This window comes from Solanum dulcamara, chromosome 2 (assembly GCF_947179165.1).
Source record: "Solanum dulcamara chromosome 2, daSolDulc1.2, whole genome shotgun sequence".
NCBI lineage: Eukaryota > Viridiplantae > Streptophyta > Magnoliopsida > Solanales > Solanaceae > Solanum > Solanum dulcamara.
The window spans coordinates 71,495,688-71,516,066 of NC_077238.1; the positions used below are offsets into that span (position 1 = coordinate 71,495,688).

Sequence of the window (20,379 nt, forward strand, 5' to 3'; positions counted from 1 at the left end):
TTTTAACACCTAGATAGGAGAATTCTTCCACCCATTTAAAAACTAAGTAATACGGAATAAGTAATAACACCATATTTCACTATTTTTAACAATAAAGAAGATCTCAAATTTGATTTAAATAGAACATCTTTTACGAGTACAATAAAACACTTTTGAAACACCAATACAATCCTTCTAAGGAATTAGTCTAAATAGGTACAAAAGCTTCTAAGAGTACAAGTTATAAAAGAAATAAGACACAGCTCTCATTATAAGAAAATAGGAGTAGAAGCTGTTGGAGATCATTATCATCTTCAACTACAAAACATTTCTAAACTCTGCAACCAGAATATACCAAGTGGAGTAGCAAAAGTAGCATCAGAACAAAAAACATATGCTGGTAGGCATCATCGATCGAACTGAATCCCCTGCATCATATTATGCAAATAATAAACATAAACATGCAATTTGAAGATAAATTTAGGACCCCGAACCACTTGAACACCAATCTTACTATGAGTAGTATTACCTTGGAATTTATACGCTCTATCTCAAGTCACCCCACCTCATTCTGCTGCCAACTCGACAAACCTTTATCATTCCACTCTCTTATCATGCTAAGGCTTTTTCAAGCCTAATCTTTATACTACACTAAGGCTTCTCAAGCTTACCCTTATTACACACTAAGGCTTGACTAATAAATATACAATAGTCAATAATAAGATTAATTGACCAAACTTTGAAGATGAGTTTCAAGTTTGAAAAGTGATTTTGACTACATTTTTATTCGGAACAATTTTTCCACTTTAAAATTTCAAAAAAAAATTCAAATTAAATACATGTTTAAATACAATTTAATTTTCAAATATGTTTAAAATATTACATTTTTTAATGTTTAAGCGCCTACTAAAAATCCTATGACAAACCATATTTCCATTGTATTAAGCACATGCTTGGTTTATTAACGAGCCACTCATCAACATGAATTATGGCGAGATGTTTGAGATTCCTTTACTTTTAATTAGTGACTACATGTTCAAGTTCTGAGAGCTAACAGAATTATGTTGAGAGTGCCGCACCTAGAAATAAGTTTTGCAATGTGCGAATTTATATTAGTCAAACTCCAATGTAGGTACCGAACAATGGAGCCACCTAAGAGTAGGGGTGTGTATCGGTCGTTCGGTTCGATTCGGTTTTAAGTATTATCGATTCGATTTATCGGTTTTCGATTTTTAAATATCCTAATCGATAACCAAACCAATAAGATATTTGTTGTCGATTTTTGGTTTATCAGTTTTGGTCTTTTAATGGTTCGGTTTTCGGTTTAACCAATAAGAAAATGCTTTCAAAATAAATATAAGACTTCTCCAACAATTTGACACAATATAGGCATATAATAAAACAAGCAAATCAGACGTTTTTGTTGTGAATACTCACAATTCACAACTCAAGACATCGCCTAACCCTTGCTGTTGTCGTTGCAAATCGTAGCCGCCGCCGTCATTCTTAGTTATTTAGATTTTGACATTGTGAATCTAAAGCAATACTAACGCCTAAAGATAAATATAGTGTGAACTGTAAATTGTGTAGGGTACTGATAATCCGATATAATGATTATATTAATATCTTTTGTTTGATACTTTGATATTTATGTATGAGTAAAAATTAAAATAGTAAATTATTATAGTCTTAATGGGTTATCGATTTACCCAATATTAAAAAATCAATATCGAACCGATAATCCAATATTTTTTTTTATAAAATCATTAAATAACCGTTAATCCAATAACTCAATAGAAATAAACAAATAACATTTTTTTCGATTCGATTTATCAGTCGGTTCGATTTTTAGACACCCCGCCCCGAGAGGGTGGACATGTTTGGCAATAAGATAAGCAGAGTGGGCATATTTGGAATATGACACCAAAAATTTCTGCATATGTTTCACACTTCTCCCTTTGGTCTTCCCCAGTAGCGCAGACTCTCAAAGTTCGTCCTCCCTCCCTCATTTCGAGTAACTCTCGAAGATCTCCGTGATTTCACTTCCATTTCGATACGTTCCTATGTAGTTATACTGCTAACATTTTCATTCTTTGTGTGATTTTTCTTTACAGGAATGGCGAAAGTTTTAGGATTTCTGGTACTGGCATTGTCCACATTGATCTGTGAAGCGGCAATCTTCAAACCAATCTCCGATTCTCACCGATCTGCTGCATTGGAGTTGTTTAATCCTGTTCATGGATCTTTGTCGAGGTTTGATTAGACCCTCACTAAAATCCTTATTTCTCCGGATAAATCAGTTATACATCAAATCTCAAACTAGTTGGAATCAGCTATATGAAACTGAAAAAGCTCACATAGACTGAGCTTAGTTAGCTTTGTTCCCATGAATGATATCATAGCATATGTTTAAATCACTACCTTTTGGGGCCTCTCGTGCGAGTTTAACTCGATGATCTTTGCAGAATGATGTAAATTTGTCACTGTTAAGTACTAAATTGGGTGATGATAGTGTAGTGGGAATTTTTGGGATGGCTGGTAGACTGAAGATGGAATCTAGCTTTACTGTTGTCAGTATTATCATTCAACTGCAATTGGGATTTTGGGTTCTTCTTTGTCTTTTTTTTCTTTGGGAAGTGAGGTTGAGATGGTTTGGGTATGTGATGAGGAGATGCACAGATGCTCCAGTATGAACGTGTGAGATATTGGCTATGGATGGATTCATGAGAGCTAAAGGTAGAGCGAAGAAGTATCGGAGAGAGGTGATTAGACAAGACATGAGACATGTGGCTTACCAACATGACCGTAGATAGGAAGGCGGGGAGGACGCAAATTAGGGTAAAAGGTTAGTAGTAGGTAGGAGTGTGTTCATGCTAGTAGGTAGGAGTGTATTGTCTTGGTACCCTCTCTAGTAGTCATAGTGCTATGCTTGTAGTTTCTTGTTCTTTGATTTTGTTGATACCTGTTGTTTCGTGTAGTTCAAAGATAGTATTATTTGGTTGTATTATTGTTGTGCTACTATCTGTTGTTTTATTTACTGCCTATTGTCACTTATAGTTTCATTACGTCTTTTTTAGTATGTTTTTAACTTGAGCTAAGGGTCTATCAGAAACGGACCTCACCTTTGAGGTAGAGGTAAGATATGCGTACACTCTACCCTCCCCGGACCACACTCTGTGGGAATACACTGAGTATGCTTTTGTTGTTGTGTTGTTTTGCCTTTCTTTTTTGGGGTTGATCGGTTTAATTTCACAGTCTATCAGGAAAAAAATAACTGTAGTAGTGTTTGGGTCACATAAGAGTTCTAGAATTGTGAACTTTATAGATTCTGTATGTGAAGGATAGCATTAACGGACTATTAGTTCTAACTATGTGTAGTCTGTTTATTTTTCGTGTTTGGTAAGAATAATTTAAGGGTAACATATTGTTAATTCGTTATTACGGGTAGTTCCTACAAAGGATCGGACTAATGACGTATACAATACTTGAATTCCTGATGTAGATACTACATAGTTGGTTCTCATCCTTCAGAGACTACGACTGTAATAAGAGCGTCCGACAAACATTTAGTAAACAATATTCTGTATTATATTTAGTAGTTTCCATGGATGGATTGTTTTCTTATTAGCGGAATAGCAGTTTATAAATTTGCTCCGATTACTCCTTTGAAGAATCTTCATGCAAACTGTTCCATAGCAAGAAATAAGTGGAAAAGGAGAACTATGTTTGGCTACTTAAGGAATAAGCTGTTTTCAGAATCAGTAGGAGACTGATATTTTATGTGCATTCGACTATCTGTGTTAACATCATTCACCTATTAGAAAAATTATAATTGGCTCTCAAGGGAAATCCCTCTGTTTCCATTCACATTATACAACTTCATGTCTGGCAATAACTGTGTATTCTTGAAACGTAAATGATGCATGTCTAATATGTTTCTTATGTTACCTCTCCAGTCTGGAAGAAACATACGAGGCCTTAAGGACCTTTGAGGTTCTTGGAATTAAGAAACAGCCTGACCAAAGGGCTGCTACATGTGGGACGGTGGTGGACACTTTGTCATCTCCTTCTTCAGCATTGAAAGATCTGTTCCAGGCATTAAGAGTTAATGGGTTATTGAACTGCGAGCTTAACAAGAAGACATTTGCAGTATGTTTGAGCTGGATGAACTGTTTCAATATACTGATCGAAAACTAATTTAAATGCATTATATTCACTTTTCTCGCTTTCTTTTTCTCAAGGGCGTAGCCCCAAGACTTAAGGATGCTGTTAAAAGTGCCAGCTCACTTCTTGACTACTACTACTCAGTTGGAAGTTTAGTTCTTATCAAGGTAATGCATGGGAAAATGCCTCTTGTTTTCTTTTCACCTGTAACTATTAGAACTGATATCCTGATTCATTAATGGTTCCATCACCTCAAATCCTATGAAAGAAAAAAGAAAATGGAAGAAAAGCAGAAGCATCTAAAATATAGCCATTCTTTCTGTTTGAAATTGATAGCATCTGTAGATCTCATGATCTGCTTATGCATTATGTGTGCTTCACAAGTACATTGTATTTAGTCAGGATTCTCTGTTTCTTACATGCCATCTTCACTTTGTAGGGCCTAAGTTCTGACGTGGATGTACATCTTGAAAGTGCCGATTCAGTTGTCCGTGCCATAAAGGTTTCATTTTATGTTTCACGTTTGCAATACTACTGGAGTTTTGACTCTTTTTCGTCTTTATGAGGTGTTTGGCATGACATTTAGTATTCTTGACAGGCTCTTAGCCAAAGTGATGGAAGGTGGCGTTATAGCTCCAACAATCCTGAGTCTAGCACTTATGCTGCAGGTAATTATTCTCTATTCCTATATCAGAAAAAGCCAAGTCTCTGTAGGACAACTTCCTTCAGGTTCTTAAGCACTTAGGCAACATTTTGGAAATATTTTTTAAAAAAGCAATTTTTGGTTAATGCTTTTGGCAAATAGAATGCCTGATTTGGTTAGTCTTGTTTCAAGATTCCCAAAGTTTATATATTCTGGAAACAACAAAAATAGCTATTGGTTATTTTAAAGCCACTAGAAAATGTATTCCAAAAAGAAAAACTGTCTTTTCTAAAACCACACAAAATTGTTTTCAGGGTTTGGAGAACTTTTTGAAGAGAAACCTAACTCAAAATAATCATTATGGTGTTCTTCTTTGCATTTTCCTGATAAAACACTTTTTACAGGAATTGCACTTGAGAGCCTGGCTGGTGTCATTTCATTAGCTTCTTCTGAGATTGATCAATCTTTGGTGAGTAAAATTTGTCCTCTTATCATCCTTGAGGAGTTAATTCATACTTCCATCATCATAACTCATAAGATGGTCTTGTTTAGCTATCACAAGCCTGCTATTAAATGTGGTCTAGCTTGCATTTTATGAAGAGCCCATGAAATTAATGCAATCACCTCCTAGTGGTGTTTCCTTCGAAATGTGGCTCTATGGGATTCTTTTTATTGAGATTTTCTATGTCGCAACTCCACTGGCCATCTTTTTGATACTTCTAATGTCTGTCTTGTTCATATGAAATGGCATCCTATTTCTTTCGTTTCAAATAAGTCAAAAAATGACATGGTGGTGTTGACCTCCAAGTGGCTCCCTTTTTCTTTTTGGGTCAATCTTTAGGACTTCCCAAAGAACAAAGAGAACCACTCTGTAGCTCTGATGAAAAATTGCAACGTAATAAAAGGTGATCTATGTCTTTGCTGGACTCATTAGACTAGTAGGGCTAACTTAAAATTATGTATCTCTTTCTTCGAAGAGTATCTGTCTATAATATTACATCACACGTTGCACATGTTGCTTTCCAACATACATGCAAGTAGACACAGACATAACAAGAAATTTTAAGGGACTAGAGTATCGTTTCCATGAAGAATTGGCACCAAAGGTTGCTATGTACCAAGATTGATGCAATTGTATTCTGTAGACTACACTTGGTGATGAGATTATTAGTGTAGCTACCAATTAATTGAGGTCTCATTAATGATGATTATAATGCTTCCATAAATCAGTGGATCAAGGCTTTAGGACTATGGTTTTTTCTAAACATTTCATTTAAGGGATATTTGTATTAGCTTTCTTAAGTAGCTTATAAGCTAAAAGCTAAAAGCCATAAGTTGGTCCTACCCAACTTATGTACTTTTTTGGCCTAAAAGTAAGTGCTTAGAAACATTTTTAGCTTTTTCCCAAACACCTCCAAAAATAAATAAGAGCTTAAAAGCCAAAAGCTACTTAAAGTAAGTCAATCCAAACTCCCTCTTAATCGATTGTACCTCTCTACACTTTATTTCAATGGATTTGGTTATTATCCTGGGGCAAGTATCTTCCTACTTGCATATAATCCTATCTCTTGACCTATTTCTATATTCTTACGCGAATAAAAGGGCAATTCGATGAATGAAGCATCCCTCATTCACACAGGGTGCAGAGTAGGGCCGCCACCTAAGGGTGGTGTGATGTAGACAGCCTAACTTGATGCGATTCCACGATATTCTTACGCAAATAACATTTATTAAAATGCTCTGGTGTCATGTTCAATAATGGGCTAAATAATGTTCGTTGGTACTTTGTATATCCTATTGTAAACATAAATCGAACCAACTTATCTAGTTGTCTTGATCCTACCCTACTCGAATCTTAAGTTATGAAAGTCTCTTTTCTGTTCACAGTAGGATTCCTTAGACAAATCTAATTGATGGCCAATCAATTAGATACATAAGCAGAAGTTGGATAAATAACTTAATAACCCACATTCATTTTGATATATAGCAAGAAAAGTGCGTTGTAAAAGTAAAATACATGGTGACTTCCATCATGTTCCTAGAATAATGAAGCTCACCAAACTTGAAAGTAAGAGTATCCAATATCATAATCCTAAGGAGGAAACTCTTTTGGAGAGGTTTTCTTCAAGAATCTTCTCTCCTCTTCAAATTCTTGCCTAAAATTAATCCTTGATCTAATAGGAAAGCATTCTTTCAATATGCGGATGGTGGAAATTCTGTAGATAATGGGACACAGGTCGATCGTAGGCTCTACATGACCACATGCGACTGAATTTAGGCACTAGGCGTCTCAATTACCTCTGGTATCTAGGTGCTATACTTCTCTGAACTTAGTCTCTTCGTTCAGCTCTTTCACTCCTCCATCTTGTTCAGTAATTTTTTCCTTGCTCCCATGCTGATTTCTTTGGTTTCAGTGTGGTCCTTCTATTCATCTTTCAAAAAACAATAGAACCTTGTTATTTAATCACACCCCAGAAAGTCACATTTGAAGCATCAAGCAAGTTAGATTCCAAATTATCACAAACAATATGAAACAACATCAAGAACAAGTGCAACGTACTTCAAATTGGACATGAGATACTCTCTTTTATCCATAGTTTAAGCCAGCATGATGTGAGAAAAGCTACATTCGGTGCATTGTGTTCCAAATGTAATCAGACATCACCTTTTTCCTTCCTAATAATCCAAGTAAAACATTTCACCATAAATTTTATTCACGTATTCCCAACAGCTCCAAGTAGATCCATCCTTTTTTTTTTTATAATAACACAGACGAGGTGTGATATCAATGACATCATTTTGAGTTGTCAAGATAAAATTGGCATTGAAGGTTAGGTGGACAGCAGCTATTACTGAAGTGGGTTACACTGGGATGTATTTCATATGCAGTTATATGGGTGTCACTAAATGTGAGTTTAAGTTTTGCACATTCAAGATTTAACTATAGAGAATGATTAACAAAACTGTCTTTGATTGCCTTCCTTTTCCTGTGGGTTAAAATATCCATGGGTGTAAAGAGGTGCCAAAAGGGGTTAGGAAACTTTAATAATGCATCTCGTGTGGTAGTGACATCTGTAGCTTTTTTTCTTATTTCAAGATTTTTGTTTTCTTTTTAGTTAAAAAAGGATGAGGAAATATAGTTATTTCTTCAAGCAAACATGCATTCAGGAGATAAAGCAGACATCAAAGTTATTCTCGTGACATTGAGTCACTTGTCAAAAAATAAAGACCAACATTTCGTCTTACTTGATTTGAAGTTTTTTATGGCTTTGTGTCTATGCTGTGCTCAGTTTGACCATTATTTCAGGTTACATGCTAAAGTGATTGCATGCTTTACTTGGTTAAACATAATGCCATTAATCTTCTGATGTTTGTTTATTCCTGCTCATGTAATTCTGTGTAATATCTTTTGTATTTTGTATTCAACCCCATATTTACTCTGCATTGGCAGATTAGCATGGTGAAAAATGATATATCGAAGCTGCTCGATGGTCTGGAGAAATATGGTATATACCTCTTTTTTTGTTCTTTCTTTCTGTGAACTGGTGAAGGTGACATTTTATAACAGAGATTTCATCAGAAATTTCATAAGTTTCCTTTGTTCTAATAAATGAACGTCTATGATACTATTCTTGTCATATCATATTACAGATGATGGAGCCTATTACTTTGATGACAAAATTGTTGATGCTCATGGACATCAGGGTCCCCTCTCAGCTTCATCAGCTGTAGTGCGTGGGATTACAGCTTTTGCTGCAGTGTCTACTGAAAACTTAAATGTATGTTGTGTAGTATATGTCATTTTCTTTCTCTAATTTGATGACAATCATTCTTGACAATACTTTCCTTTATGATGTGCAGCTTCCAGGTGACAAAATTTTAGGTTTGGCAAGGTTTCTCCTTGGTGTTGGAGTTCCTGGAAATGCAAAGGACTTGTATCATCAAATTGAAGCATTGGCTTCCTTGGAAAACAATAGGTTGGTAGCAATATACTTCATTTTCCCTTTTTCTGTTTTTTTATGCTTTTGCCTCGTTTCTGTAAAATGTTGTGTTTTGGGCTTTTTGTTGGTAGAGTTGAGATGTAGCATCGTTGCTGCAAGCAGTCCAGCACCAGTTCTATACTTACATATCAAGCATTTCTTGAAATGCAGGGTCTCCATTCCATTGATTTTATCACTCCCTACCAGTGTGCTTTCGTTGACTAGAAAGGACCAGCTTAAGGTGTGACGTTTTTAATATAATTCTCTTGAATTCTGAATACATTACTCTATATTTCTTTCATAATTGTTTTCCTTGTATTCCTCAATTTTCGGATATAGACTATGAAGTCTTTGAGACTATATTCTCCAGTTTTGGGTGTCTCTTTAGTGATAACTTGAGACATAGAGATCTCTACAAAAATAAGATTCAGAGAGGGTATACTCCAGATGAGAATTAGTGGCTTCAATGAAAAGCACTGAAAAGTGTAAAAATCTGATGCTGTTTTAAGCTAAAATCTTAACATATAAAAAAGGCACACAATGAAAACATAAAATAACTAAAAGAAAAGCCAATTTAAGGGTGGAGGAATTGAAATGCTGCAACCAAGTATGTCAAGTAAAAACTATGTCAATCACGTCCCAGACCATATTAATTTTCTTTATAAAAGACATTATTAAATTTCTTGAGAAATGAGATGGCAAAATGCATTTTAAGTTTTTAATTCAGACATATTAACTAGTTGTTTTTCTGTGTAGTGCCACCTTTTTCAAGCAGAGCTTATCTATCTTTTAAATTAATCCTAGTGCCTGTTTGGCTTGACTTATTTTAAGCAGCTTATGAGCTTTAAAAAAATAAGTTGGGATAGCCCAACTTATTTTTTTGGCTTATGCTGTTTTCAGCTTATAAGCTGCTTTAGATAAGTTAAGCCAAACGGACCCAATTATTTTTTTGGGCTTATTTTAAGCACAAAATGGCTTTAAGTTGGCCAGTCAAACACTTAAAATAGCTGAAAACAGCTTATAAGCAACTTATAAGCCAATCCAAACGGTCTTAATCTTTCTACAAAAAAAATAAGTTGGTTGACTGGTTTTTGCTAAGAAACCCCCCTCATTAACTCGGTGCCATCACCCAAACTCTGTATAAACTAGACAAAGCACACAACCTGCTTTGTGTCTAGTTGCAATGTTTTAGCGTGATTCGTGTGTGCCTTTTTAACAGTTATTCCTCTGAGGAGAAACGTGATGCATTCTTTCTTGTATCATGTATTCGGTTATCTTGCTGCTCTAATATGTTTCCCCAGCATATCTGAAATTGATGTACTGATATCTTTGATCCAATTAGGTAAACGTAAACACTGTTTTGGGGGCTGCTGCACCTTCTCTGACAGTCAAACTCAAGCAGATTTTCAGCTCTGGTTCAAAGGATGCCTCTGTTATTGATCAGGTGCTAAGGGGCTTTTGTTTGTGATCTCGTGCATAAGATATAACTCTTATTATTTTCTTTGAAAGTAGTTTTAGCATCTCTGCTTGCTATTAACTTTGTGAATATTTGTCTGCCCCCATGACAAAGGATCTCAAATTTGACCATAAAAATGCCGTGCATTACTTGGATGCTTTGCCCAAAGACATTGATGTTGGCAGTTACATTTTCAGTTTTGAGGTATGACATCTTCTTCTTTTTCCTTATCAAAATTTTCTTCCTGTGTCGATCTTCATTTGACCAATTTATGTTCCTTTCCTCTTGATGATCTTGTAGATTGTTCTTCATGATTCAGAGCTTAAAATGATCCATGCTACTGGAGGAAGAACAAAAGTACCCATATACGTCACAGGAGTTATTAAAGTTGATAATGCAGAGATTTCTGTTCTTGATGGTGATCTTGGTAATACTGAAACTCGTAAAAAGTATGTTCTTTTCCTTTCTTATCCTTCTTATCTCTTTCATGATATCCATTTTGAAGAAGTTCCCCTTTTTAATCATTGGCTGCTCTTTTGACCATTTTCTGCACATATATATTTATAGTCAATGTCATTAGTGGAACTTATATCTGTTTCAGGTAGGTGATACTGCCAATTCAAAATAAGGAACATAGAGACACATTTTTTCTCTCTTTTCCTCTTGTTCTTAAAGCTATTTTGTTATAGTATTTATTTTTACTACAGCTGGCTCTTTATCCACTTCTACTTCCTGTAAGTCGCTTTTAATAGTTTAATTTACTTCTGACAACTGGTAGAGGTTCACGGCTTATGAAAGTAGAGTCTCTAGGGAACTGTGAAACCAATTTACCAAACTGTTATTTAAGGACTTCTTTTAAAGGTTTTAATAGTCAGAGTTTCTTTATCATTGATCAACTTGACATTGACTGCCTATGGTTGATTGCAGACCTTTTAAGTTTTTCAATTCAAAAAGTTATATGAGTCACGTAACAAGCTAGTTTGCAAGAATGCTCATAAAGTCATAATACTTGCTGATTTGACTTGAAAATTTTACTTGTTTGTAGTTTGACCTTTCCATACTCTGTAATGACTTCTTTGCTGAGATAAAAAATTGGAAAATTGGCACTGGAATACAAGTAATTGTATGCCAATAAATTTGGTGAAGTTTGATGCTAGATTGGCACTACCTATCTTCTCTTTCCGTTGAACTTGTTTTAGCTTGAAAACCTGGAGACCGCATCTCATCTAAATTCTCCTACTTTACAAGGCACAAGTAAAGCACTGAAATTATTGTTCTAACTTCTTTGACTAGCCATGTAGAACCGTCTTTTATTATTTACACATAAATTGTATGCATTAAATTTTTATATGCCTTTAGTAGTTAATCTTTTTCTTGGGGGTGTTTCATACAGGCTTGATTTGGTTGGAGAGAACTCCTTCTCTTTATCAGCAAACCATCTTCAAAAACTACGGTTGTCTTTTCAATTAACTTCTCCTCTTGGGCATGCTTTGAAGCCACACCAGGTTGGGATCATGATTTATGTGTTCAATAACTTGCACTCTTTATTATCCAGTTGGTGGACTTATGAGATGTTCTGCAGGCTTTCCTCAAGTTGAGTCATGAGAGCAAGGTGGAGCATATCTTTATGGTGGGGAATTCTGGAAAACAATTCGAAATAATACTAGTTAAGTTCTTACATTTTCTTCTGTATTCTGTTGCTACTGCTTAACATAATGTGGACGTGTTTTACGAGTTCAGCACAAACTCCAATTCCAAGAAGAAGCGTGTGCAGCTGCCTCTAACTCCAAAACTATCTCTAAAGGAGCTAACTGCTGAATTCTTCATTGGCATTCTGTCTTGTAGGATTTCCTCGGACTTGTTGAAAAGTTTTTCTATCTATCGGGTAGATATGATATTCAACTTACTGTTGGAGATGCTGTAATGGTATGTATGGATTCCAACTTCATTAAAGCTGCATATAGCGCCATATTTTTACATGCTATAGAGAAATTTGGATATTGGATCTGAAACATTTTGTCATATCTTGAGCTGACCATTTTGTTTCTTCCAGGAGAACTCATTCTTGCAACCCTTGGGTTCTGTTGAATTAGATTTGCCTGATCCTCCAGAGAAGGCAGCACGCCCACCTCCTCAGGCTGTTGACCCTTCCTCAAGATTTGGGCCCAAGGCAGAAATAGCTCACATTTTCAGGGCTCCAGAGAAAAGACCTCCGAGGAACCTTTCTTATGCATTTCTAGCCCTTGTTCTTTTGCCATTTGTTGGATTTTTGGTTGGGGTAGGTTTTTCTCTGAACCATGCTTGATTTTTTTTTTTAAAATAAGTTAAATGTAATGAATAGCAGTGTCCCCCTCCCTACACTTAAAAAAGGGCAAAAATATAACAAAAGAAGAGATAATTCTAAGCCTTGGTAGGTGGAGTTACCCGGTACTTGTACTGATGGGGGTAATATGTACCCAGTGGATTAGTTTTGGTGCACACTATCTTTCCTTGACAACACCATTTAAAAAAAAAAGAAAACATAAGAGATAATAGCTGTATGATTGGTTCTATTTCAGTTTGTTGCTTTGTCTTGGCTTGGATGTGGAGCTTAACATCCTCTCTCTTGCCTAAAATGCCTTTGTTGTAGTTAATTTATCATGCTTTCATGTCTTTTTGAAGCTTTTGAGACTGCGTGTGAACCTGAAGAACTTCCCAACATCATCAGCACCTGCAACATTTGCCATTCTTTTCCACCTTGCCATTGCAGCTGTTCTATCACTTTATCTTCTGTTCTGGTTGAAGGTTGGTTTCTTTTTTGCCACCTATATATCATTATTATGCTCTTTTCTTCAAAAGCGCTGCACTTTTGGTTGCAAAGACTCATTTTTAGTGAGTGGGTAGGAGTGATGGCTTATGATATTAAAAACTTCTGTTAGGTATAGTTTCTTTTTACTCTCTAGTTTTTATAAAACATCGGGTTGGGGTTTGTTTTGTGTGTGTGTGTGTGGGGGGGGGGGGGGCTTAGATAGGAAGGAAATAGGTTCCCTATCCCTTTCTTTTTCTCTCCCATTGGTTGAACCAAATTACTGGTAGCTGAGGAATATTGGTCAGAGGATATCCTTACAAGTTGCAATCCTCATTATTAGTTATTGGAGTTCTGCAAGGTATTAGAAAATGTCCTTTTTAATTGCTAATAGGATTAACTGAATCTGAGAGTTTCCCTTAAACTTTAGTCTGCTTCAAATGTTTTAATATATAAGATTCAGGGCATTTATCAAAGGTGAACTACAAAATATCATGTGGTTCTTTTGGTCCCACTGACATTGGTGACAACAATTCCCTTCTCATGACTGCCACGTTAGTTGTTGAAAAGTGTAGCTATAGCAGAAGCGTCAAACTCTTCACTGTAGCTATCATTTTCATCACTAGTACCAGGCAGTTTGTTTGACCTTTTTAAAAATGGTGAGTTAGTCCTGATTCTGCTTAGGTATGATTTCTGGCAGCCTTCTATATCTAGTGCTTCTTGATAAAACATTAACAGGTAGATCAGTACTTGTAAGCACCGGCAGAGATAGAAAACTGGAATAAGGATTCATTGCCTACACTTCAGCTTAACTTTTTTCAATTGACAGTGAAATCCTAATTAAATGGCCTGCCGGGGGGAAAAAACTGCAGGGTGTTCAGCTGCCCTTAAAAATCCATGGAAGGCTCTAATTCCGCATGCAGATTTATTTGTTAGGCAATACTTTTGCCTGCTGACTCTACATAATTTTTTGTTTTTCTGCGTGCAGTTGAATCTGTTCACAACACTGAAAGCGCTTGGATTCTTAGGAATCTTCTTACTGATTGTTGGACACAGAACCCTTTCACATCTGGCGTCAACATCTGCCAAGTTGAAATCTGCTTGATTTAGATAGATAGATTTCGTTAACCTATAAATGTGAGGAAGCAGGGTTCTTCTAGAGAAAGAGGATCAGACATATTCATATCTTTTTTGTAGGACAAATTATTTATGACACAAGTGTATCGGATATTTAGTCCACAGTTAATGGTGAAAAATTCAATTTTTGCTGTTTCCTTTGCAAGAAATGGTATCCTAAGGTGCCTGTTGTTCTCTTTGGTATGGTGAAGAGTGTTTTCCCTTGCCTTTGGGAAATTCTCATTTGACAGCATGATACACTCCCATTATTCTCTTAGTTGTGGGTAAAATATAGTGTAATTCATAAGTTCTTATCTTAATTATTGGGGTGGGGGGTGGACTGTTTATAGACTGCTTCAATATTTAGTCACCATGTGAAATTGAGAAATAGCCACTTTTTAAGGTGGAAATACCATTTCTTAAGCTAAAACACGTTGCTTCAAGAGAATGAAATGATGAATGAAAATGTTGTAAGATTAAAACTGAACTATTGAATTGGAGAAGTGCTACTGAAGTAATATGTGATAGAAATATATCTTGAGAGGTACATTTTATATAACAATCATAAGACTGTAATTTGGTTGTGAATATTGGGCTGCAAAAGTCTTAACGTATCTTGTAGTGTTGTGGAGATGAGAATGCTAAATCGAATGTGCGATCATATTTGATAATTAGATAAGATTAGAAATGATAACATTCATTAGAAGGTGTGAGTAGCACACATTGACGATAAAATACATGAATATTGCTTGAGATGATTTAGACATGTTATGCGTCGACTTATAGATACATCGGTCCGTAGGTGTGAAACTATAATAAGTAAAGGCGTTAAAAGCAGACAAGATAAATTTAAAATTGCATGGAAGGAAGTAGTGTCAACAGACTTGCAATAGCTTGGTATCAAACTATCACACATTAAGGATAAATTACATGAATATTGCTTGAGATGATTTAGACATGTTATGCCTCAACCTATAGATACATCGGTCCGTAGGTGTGAAACTATAATAAATGAAAGTGTTAAAAGGAGACGGGATAAACTTAAAATTACATGGAAGTAAGTGGTGTCAACAGACTTGCAGTTGCTGATATCAAACTATCAATACAAATTTAGCTAAATATAGCGCACAATAAAGGAAAAATATTCATAAAGGTGATAGCTACTTGTTGAGAATAGGTTTTAGACTCATATGAAATTTTTACTTTTATATAATGTATTTCTCACTTTTATTTTATTCATTATGATGATAATTACATGATATGAGTTTAAATGATAAAATGAGAATTCATAAGGCCAACCTTAATTTTTTTGAAACTAAGGTGTAGTTATCGTTGTTATTATTGTACCCTAGCTAAAACACAAAATAACTTCAACACGAAGCTTTGACAAGTAAAATTCTAGTTTAATGTGTTGAAATTTTAAATAATTTAATCTTCAGAAACAATTCAATAAGTTTCAACGTGATAGTTCAAACTCCAGTGACAAGTGGAATTTCAGTACAATGTGTTTGGAGCTCCAAACACATTTCATAAAGTTCTTTTAACATCAGTAGTTCAAATTTCAACGTTTCTTCTTTGAGTTTGAATTGACATAATTCAAACTCTAGAAATTTCACTCATAGTACCTCCTTAAATGAGTTTGGCCTCAAAACGAATACTTTTTGGACATAACATACTAAAAGGGACCTTTTCTAAAAATAGAGACCAAAATAAATATTTTGCCCACAAATGGGTGAACTGTTTCTTACCATCCTAATGTTCGTCTTACTTCCGTGCAAAATAAAATACAAATATTCTAGGGGGTTCGCCAATAAATGGGAGAACTACATTTTTTTTTTTAGCTTTTTATGTGAAGGAATTTTTGTTCTAAATGTTAAGTGTATTGTCACATCTAGTTTGATGCATAGAATCGTGATTGGATTCAACAATAAATATATGTTCTTATTCACTTCACATTCTCTCATTCATCTTTCATCTTCTTCTACTAATATAATATTTTGATCTTTGAAAATTTATAGTCATGTCTCAACAATCCGAAAGGTTTGTATATTCAATTGAACCAGATACATGTAAATGCAAAGAGTATTGTAAAATAAAAACATTGAGGACTTCAAGAAATTTCGATCGTAGATTTTGGAGTTGTGCGTGTTTCAAGGTGAAAAAAAAAATTGTTCACTTCAAAATATCTAGATATTCACTTGTTTCCTTGTTTTGTTATTTTAGAAAAATGGTGGATACGATTATTTTCAAAATTTTGATCTGAATAACCGCTTTAAATTTTTAAGTTGTTCCTTGCTTTGCAGTAAGCTTAGAAAATAATCGCATTCACCGTTTTCATTGCAGTAAGCTTAGAAAATACTCTTCGCATTTACATATACTCGGTTCAATTGAATATACAGACTTTCCGGAATGTTGAAAGATGGATATCAATTTTCAAAGATCAAAATATTCTATTAGTAGTAGAAGAATAAAGATGAATGAGGGAATGTAAAGTGAATAAAAGTACATATTTATTGTTGAATCCGGTCATGATCTATGTATCAACCTAGACATGGCAATACACTTAAAATTTAGAACAGAGATTTCTTCATGTAAAAAGCTAATAAAAGAATAACAGTTCACCCATTTATGGACGAACCCATAAAAAAGTTTATATTTTATTTTGCATGAAAGTAAACGGACGTTAGGATGGTAAGGGACAGTTCACCCAATGGTGGGCGAAATGTCCATTTTTGTATGTGTTTTTAGGAAGCTCCCTTTTAGTATGTGTTTTTAGAAAGGGTCCCTTTTGATATGTGTTTTTAGGAAGGGTCCCTTCCAGTATATTGTACCCGAAAAGTGTCCGTTTTCAAGCCAAACTCCTCTTTAAACTCAGTATATTTTTTGTGGAGTTTCCATTTCTAGAAGTGAAATTTTCACTTTAAAACTATGTCCCGGAGATCAAACAAGACTTACCATTAAAGAAAAACAATTGATCTTATAAAAGTGAAACATATCGAACAATTCTAAGTACCATTCAAAACTTTAGCACAATGTGATTAATTTAAAATATTTCTGGAGTTTTAAATGTGCAGTTCAAATTAACTGATTTCTAACTTTTTAAAAAAGATATGGAGTTTTGTGTTTTAGCTAAAACTATTTTTATAGAAGTTATATTACTACATTAAAAGGTGGTTAAACGTTGATTAGTTCTAAACTAATGGTTAAATAACCATACTGAATACGTAATCGTGATTAAAAATAGATTTTCACTTTTTTTTGTCACTAAACTCCCGAGCATTTGGCGATCTCAGTGTGTCATTATTAATGGTGACTCATTATTTTTTAACATATTTAGAAAATACAATTTTTCCCTGTGTTTTACCTTTAGCATTAATTACTTATTTCCCAAATCATTTTCTAGGATCTAATACTAATCAGTAAACATCAATTAATATGAGTATAATGATAAAATACTTATATCATAACTATCTTTTAAGAGGCATGTAAAATTTACGGAAAAGGGTCAAATATACCCCTGTACTATTGAAAATAGTTTAATTATACCTCTGGTTATACTTTCGGGCTAAATATACCCCTCCTGTTATACTTTCGGTTCAAATATACCCATCTCTTTATACTTTGGTACAAATTCGCCCTTAATTTTAATGGAATAACACTTGAAAAACTCAAAATTAAATAATTCATTTTTAATTTAAAATATCTGAATTTTTATGAATAAATAAAATTTCAAAGTACTAATTTGAGTTTTTTTCCTTAGAAATATTAATACAAAATGCATTGCATAATTTTAAGTACTAATATATAAAATTTCTAAATATTAATTTAAGTCTTTTTTTTTCTTACAGAATGATAAGACAAAGTGTTTCAACTTGTATACTGTTGTTTGTAAAAGATATAGAGTATGTGTTTCAATTCCTTTTTTTCCATTTACTAGTTGGCACATAATTTTGATAACATCTCAAGATATAAAGTATATTGTTGTTCGTAAAAGACAATATTTTCTGTCTTATCATTTTGTAAGAAAAAAATATTTAAATTAGTATTTAGAAATTTTTATGTAGTAGTATTTAAAATTATGCAATGCATTTTGTATTGTCATTTCTAAGAAAAAAAATCCAAATTAGTACTTTGAAATTTTATTTATTCCTAAAAAAATCAGATATTTTAAATTGGGAATGAATTATTTAATTTTGCGTTTTTCAAGTATTATTCCGTTAAAATTAAAGCGAATTTATACCAAAGTATAATGAGAGGGATATAGTTAAACCGAAAGTATAACAAAAGAGGTGTATTTAACCTGAAAATATAACAAGAATATATTTAAATTATTTTTAATAATATAAAGATATATTTGACCCTTTTCCATAAAATTTAATATAGAAAAGTAAAAATGAACGGAAGGCATAATATCATAGTGCCCTAGACCTAGATCTACACATTAATTTGCATTAAAGGTAGTAAGTAGCTTTAAAGTGCGATAGCCCAACCTCCAAGTCTAGTAATGGACCATTTTATAAATGGTAAACCTATTTCATACTATTATTTTATCACTTCCACGGATGGAAAATTGACAACTCCCCCCCCCCGCCCCCTCAATTTTCAACAATAATTATTTTTTCCCTCTTTATCTCATAAAATATCTATTTTTGTCCTTGATTTTCTATTTTCTATCAATTATTTATACAAATAAAAATATTAGACAATATAATAGCTTTTAAATATATTTCAAAAATAAGACAAAAATATAAATAAAAATAAAGGTATATCCTATAAAAAAATTAAAAGATTATCTATTTGTTGTCACGCCCCGAGAGAGTACCCTAGGCGTGGCCGGCACTCAGAAATCATTTCTGGCTTCCGAGAGAACCACTTGGTCTCATTTCTTATTTATTCATCAGCGGAAGACTTAAGAATACTAATGTGGGCTAGTCATAATCAAAGGAAAAATAGATAATTTTTATAAGAAGTAGTTTCTAAGGAGAACTACTCCGATTACATCATTAGACTCTGTCTATGAAGCCTCTAATACTCTTAGATGGTGCCAATGACATGTCCATGGCTACCTCAAAAGAAACATCACACTCAACAATAATAAAAGGATAAGGAGTTCCTTCGAATACAAGAAGGACTCACCAAATAGCAGAAAAGAAATGATCTTCAACGATGCGCCTGTTGAGGATCTCTAATACCTGTATCTGCATCATAAAACGATGCAGGTCGAATGACGTCAGTACGTGGAATGTACGAGTATGTAAAATGGCAGGAAGGTAAGGATAGATATCAATAAACTCCTCTCAAGAAAACTCATCTCAAAACTCAATATCATCTCAACATGAATATGTAATGCAAGTTTAAAAATATAATAATAAAAATAATAGTAATAAGCAATGCTTACTCAGTTGGGAGTTTCTCTAACCGACAACCATCACTTATGAGCTAGCGATGATACAACGAAGCGATGTCGTTGCCACATCCATCCAATACCTTGCCAGGGTAAAGGACATCACCATTTTGGATCCACTCATCAAAGTCCTCTTTTTGGGACTTAAGAGGCATAGCCTCCATCCTACGCTGGCTACGTAGTTCTGGGGTTTGAGTTAATTAAACTCTTACCCAACTCGGTGCTCAATACTACTCCCAAAATATGTGCTCATATTAAACTCATCATCTAGTCTCATTGGACTTTAATTTAAATCATCAAACTCATCTCATTTCATGTTCATCAATCATTATACTTCCAAAAACATCATTTACATCTCATCAAAACATCTTGTTCAAAATATCATTTGCTCAAATTCATTTAAACTCAACTCTTTTGCTCTTTTAAAACTCAATAAAATACATATATAGTATTAATTCATATAACTTTCTTTTTATCAATGAAAATAATAAAAAGCCAACATCTTTACTCAAAATATGTGTAAAAATATTCATGAACATCAAATCAATTAAGATTCATGGGAAAGTAGCCATGAACAATAATTCCAATAATATGAGAGATAATAATAACAATAATAATAATAATAATAATGCATAAATATATCAACTTAATAGAAGAAGAATTAATTTATCTAGAATTCAAGATTTGGATAAAACTCAACTATAACTCAATTATAATGAATTTAAATATTGGGCGCATGGACGAACTCAATCCAATGCTATGAAAGCCTTACATACCTTAAATCCGAAGGTTTACTCCGAATTGGAACACTTTTGGACCCCTAGCCTTTTCTTCTCGCCGGAGCGTTTTGTG

The 20,379-nt window shown here is 34.0% G+C and overlaps 1 protein-coding gene across 2 annotated transcripts; it reads left to right on the plus strand.

The window, feature by feature from the left end:
- The first annotated feature begins 1,910 nt into the window (after positions 1 to 1,910).
- On the plus strand, positions 1,911 to 14,281 carry LOC129880686 (dolichyl-diphosphooligosaccharide--protein glycosyltransferase subunit 2-like). 2 transcript variants are annotated; one of them, XM_055954840.1, is made up of 20 exons: positions 1,911 to 1,968; positions 2,094 to 2,232; positions 3,936 to 4,128; positions 4,221 to 4,310; positions 4,583 to 4,645; positions 4,742 to 4,811; positions 5,191 to 5,255; positions 8,238 to 8,292; positions 8,438 to 8,565; positions 8,648 to 8,763; positions 8,938 to 9,007; positions 10,109 to 10,210; positions 10,337 to 10,426; positions 10,523 to 10,671; positions 11,616 to 11,727; positions 11,805 to 11,888; positions 12,068 to 12,148; positions 12,276 to 12,500; positions 12,884 to 13,006; positions 13,996 to 14,281. In XM_055954840.1, exons 2-20 carry the CDS (start codon positions 2,096 to 2,098, stop codon positions 14,110 to 14,112), a joined length of 2,070 nt encoding a protein of 689 aa, XP_055810815.1. In that variant the 5' UTR covers positions 1,911 to 1,968; positions 2,094 to 2,095; the 3' UTR covers positions 14,113 to 14,281. The 2 variants fall into 2 exon arrangements, with proteins under 2 accessions (XP_055810815.1, XP_055810814.1); XM_055954839.1 differs by having other exon boundaries at positions 1,912 to 1,993.
- The last annotated feature ends 6,098 nt before the right edge of the window (positions 14,282 to 20,379 follow it).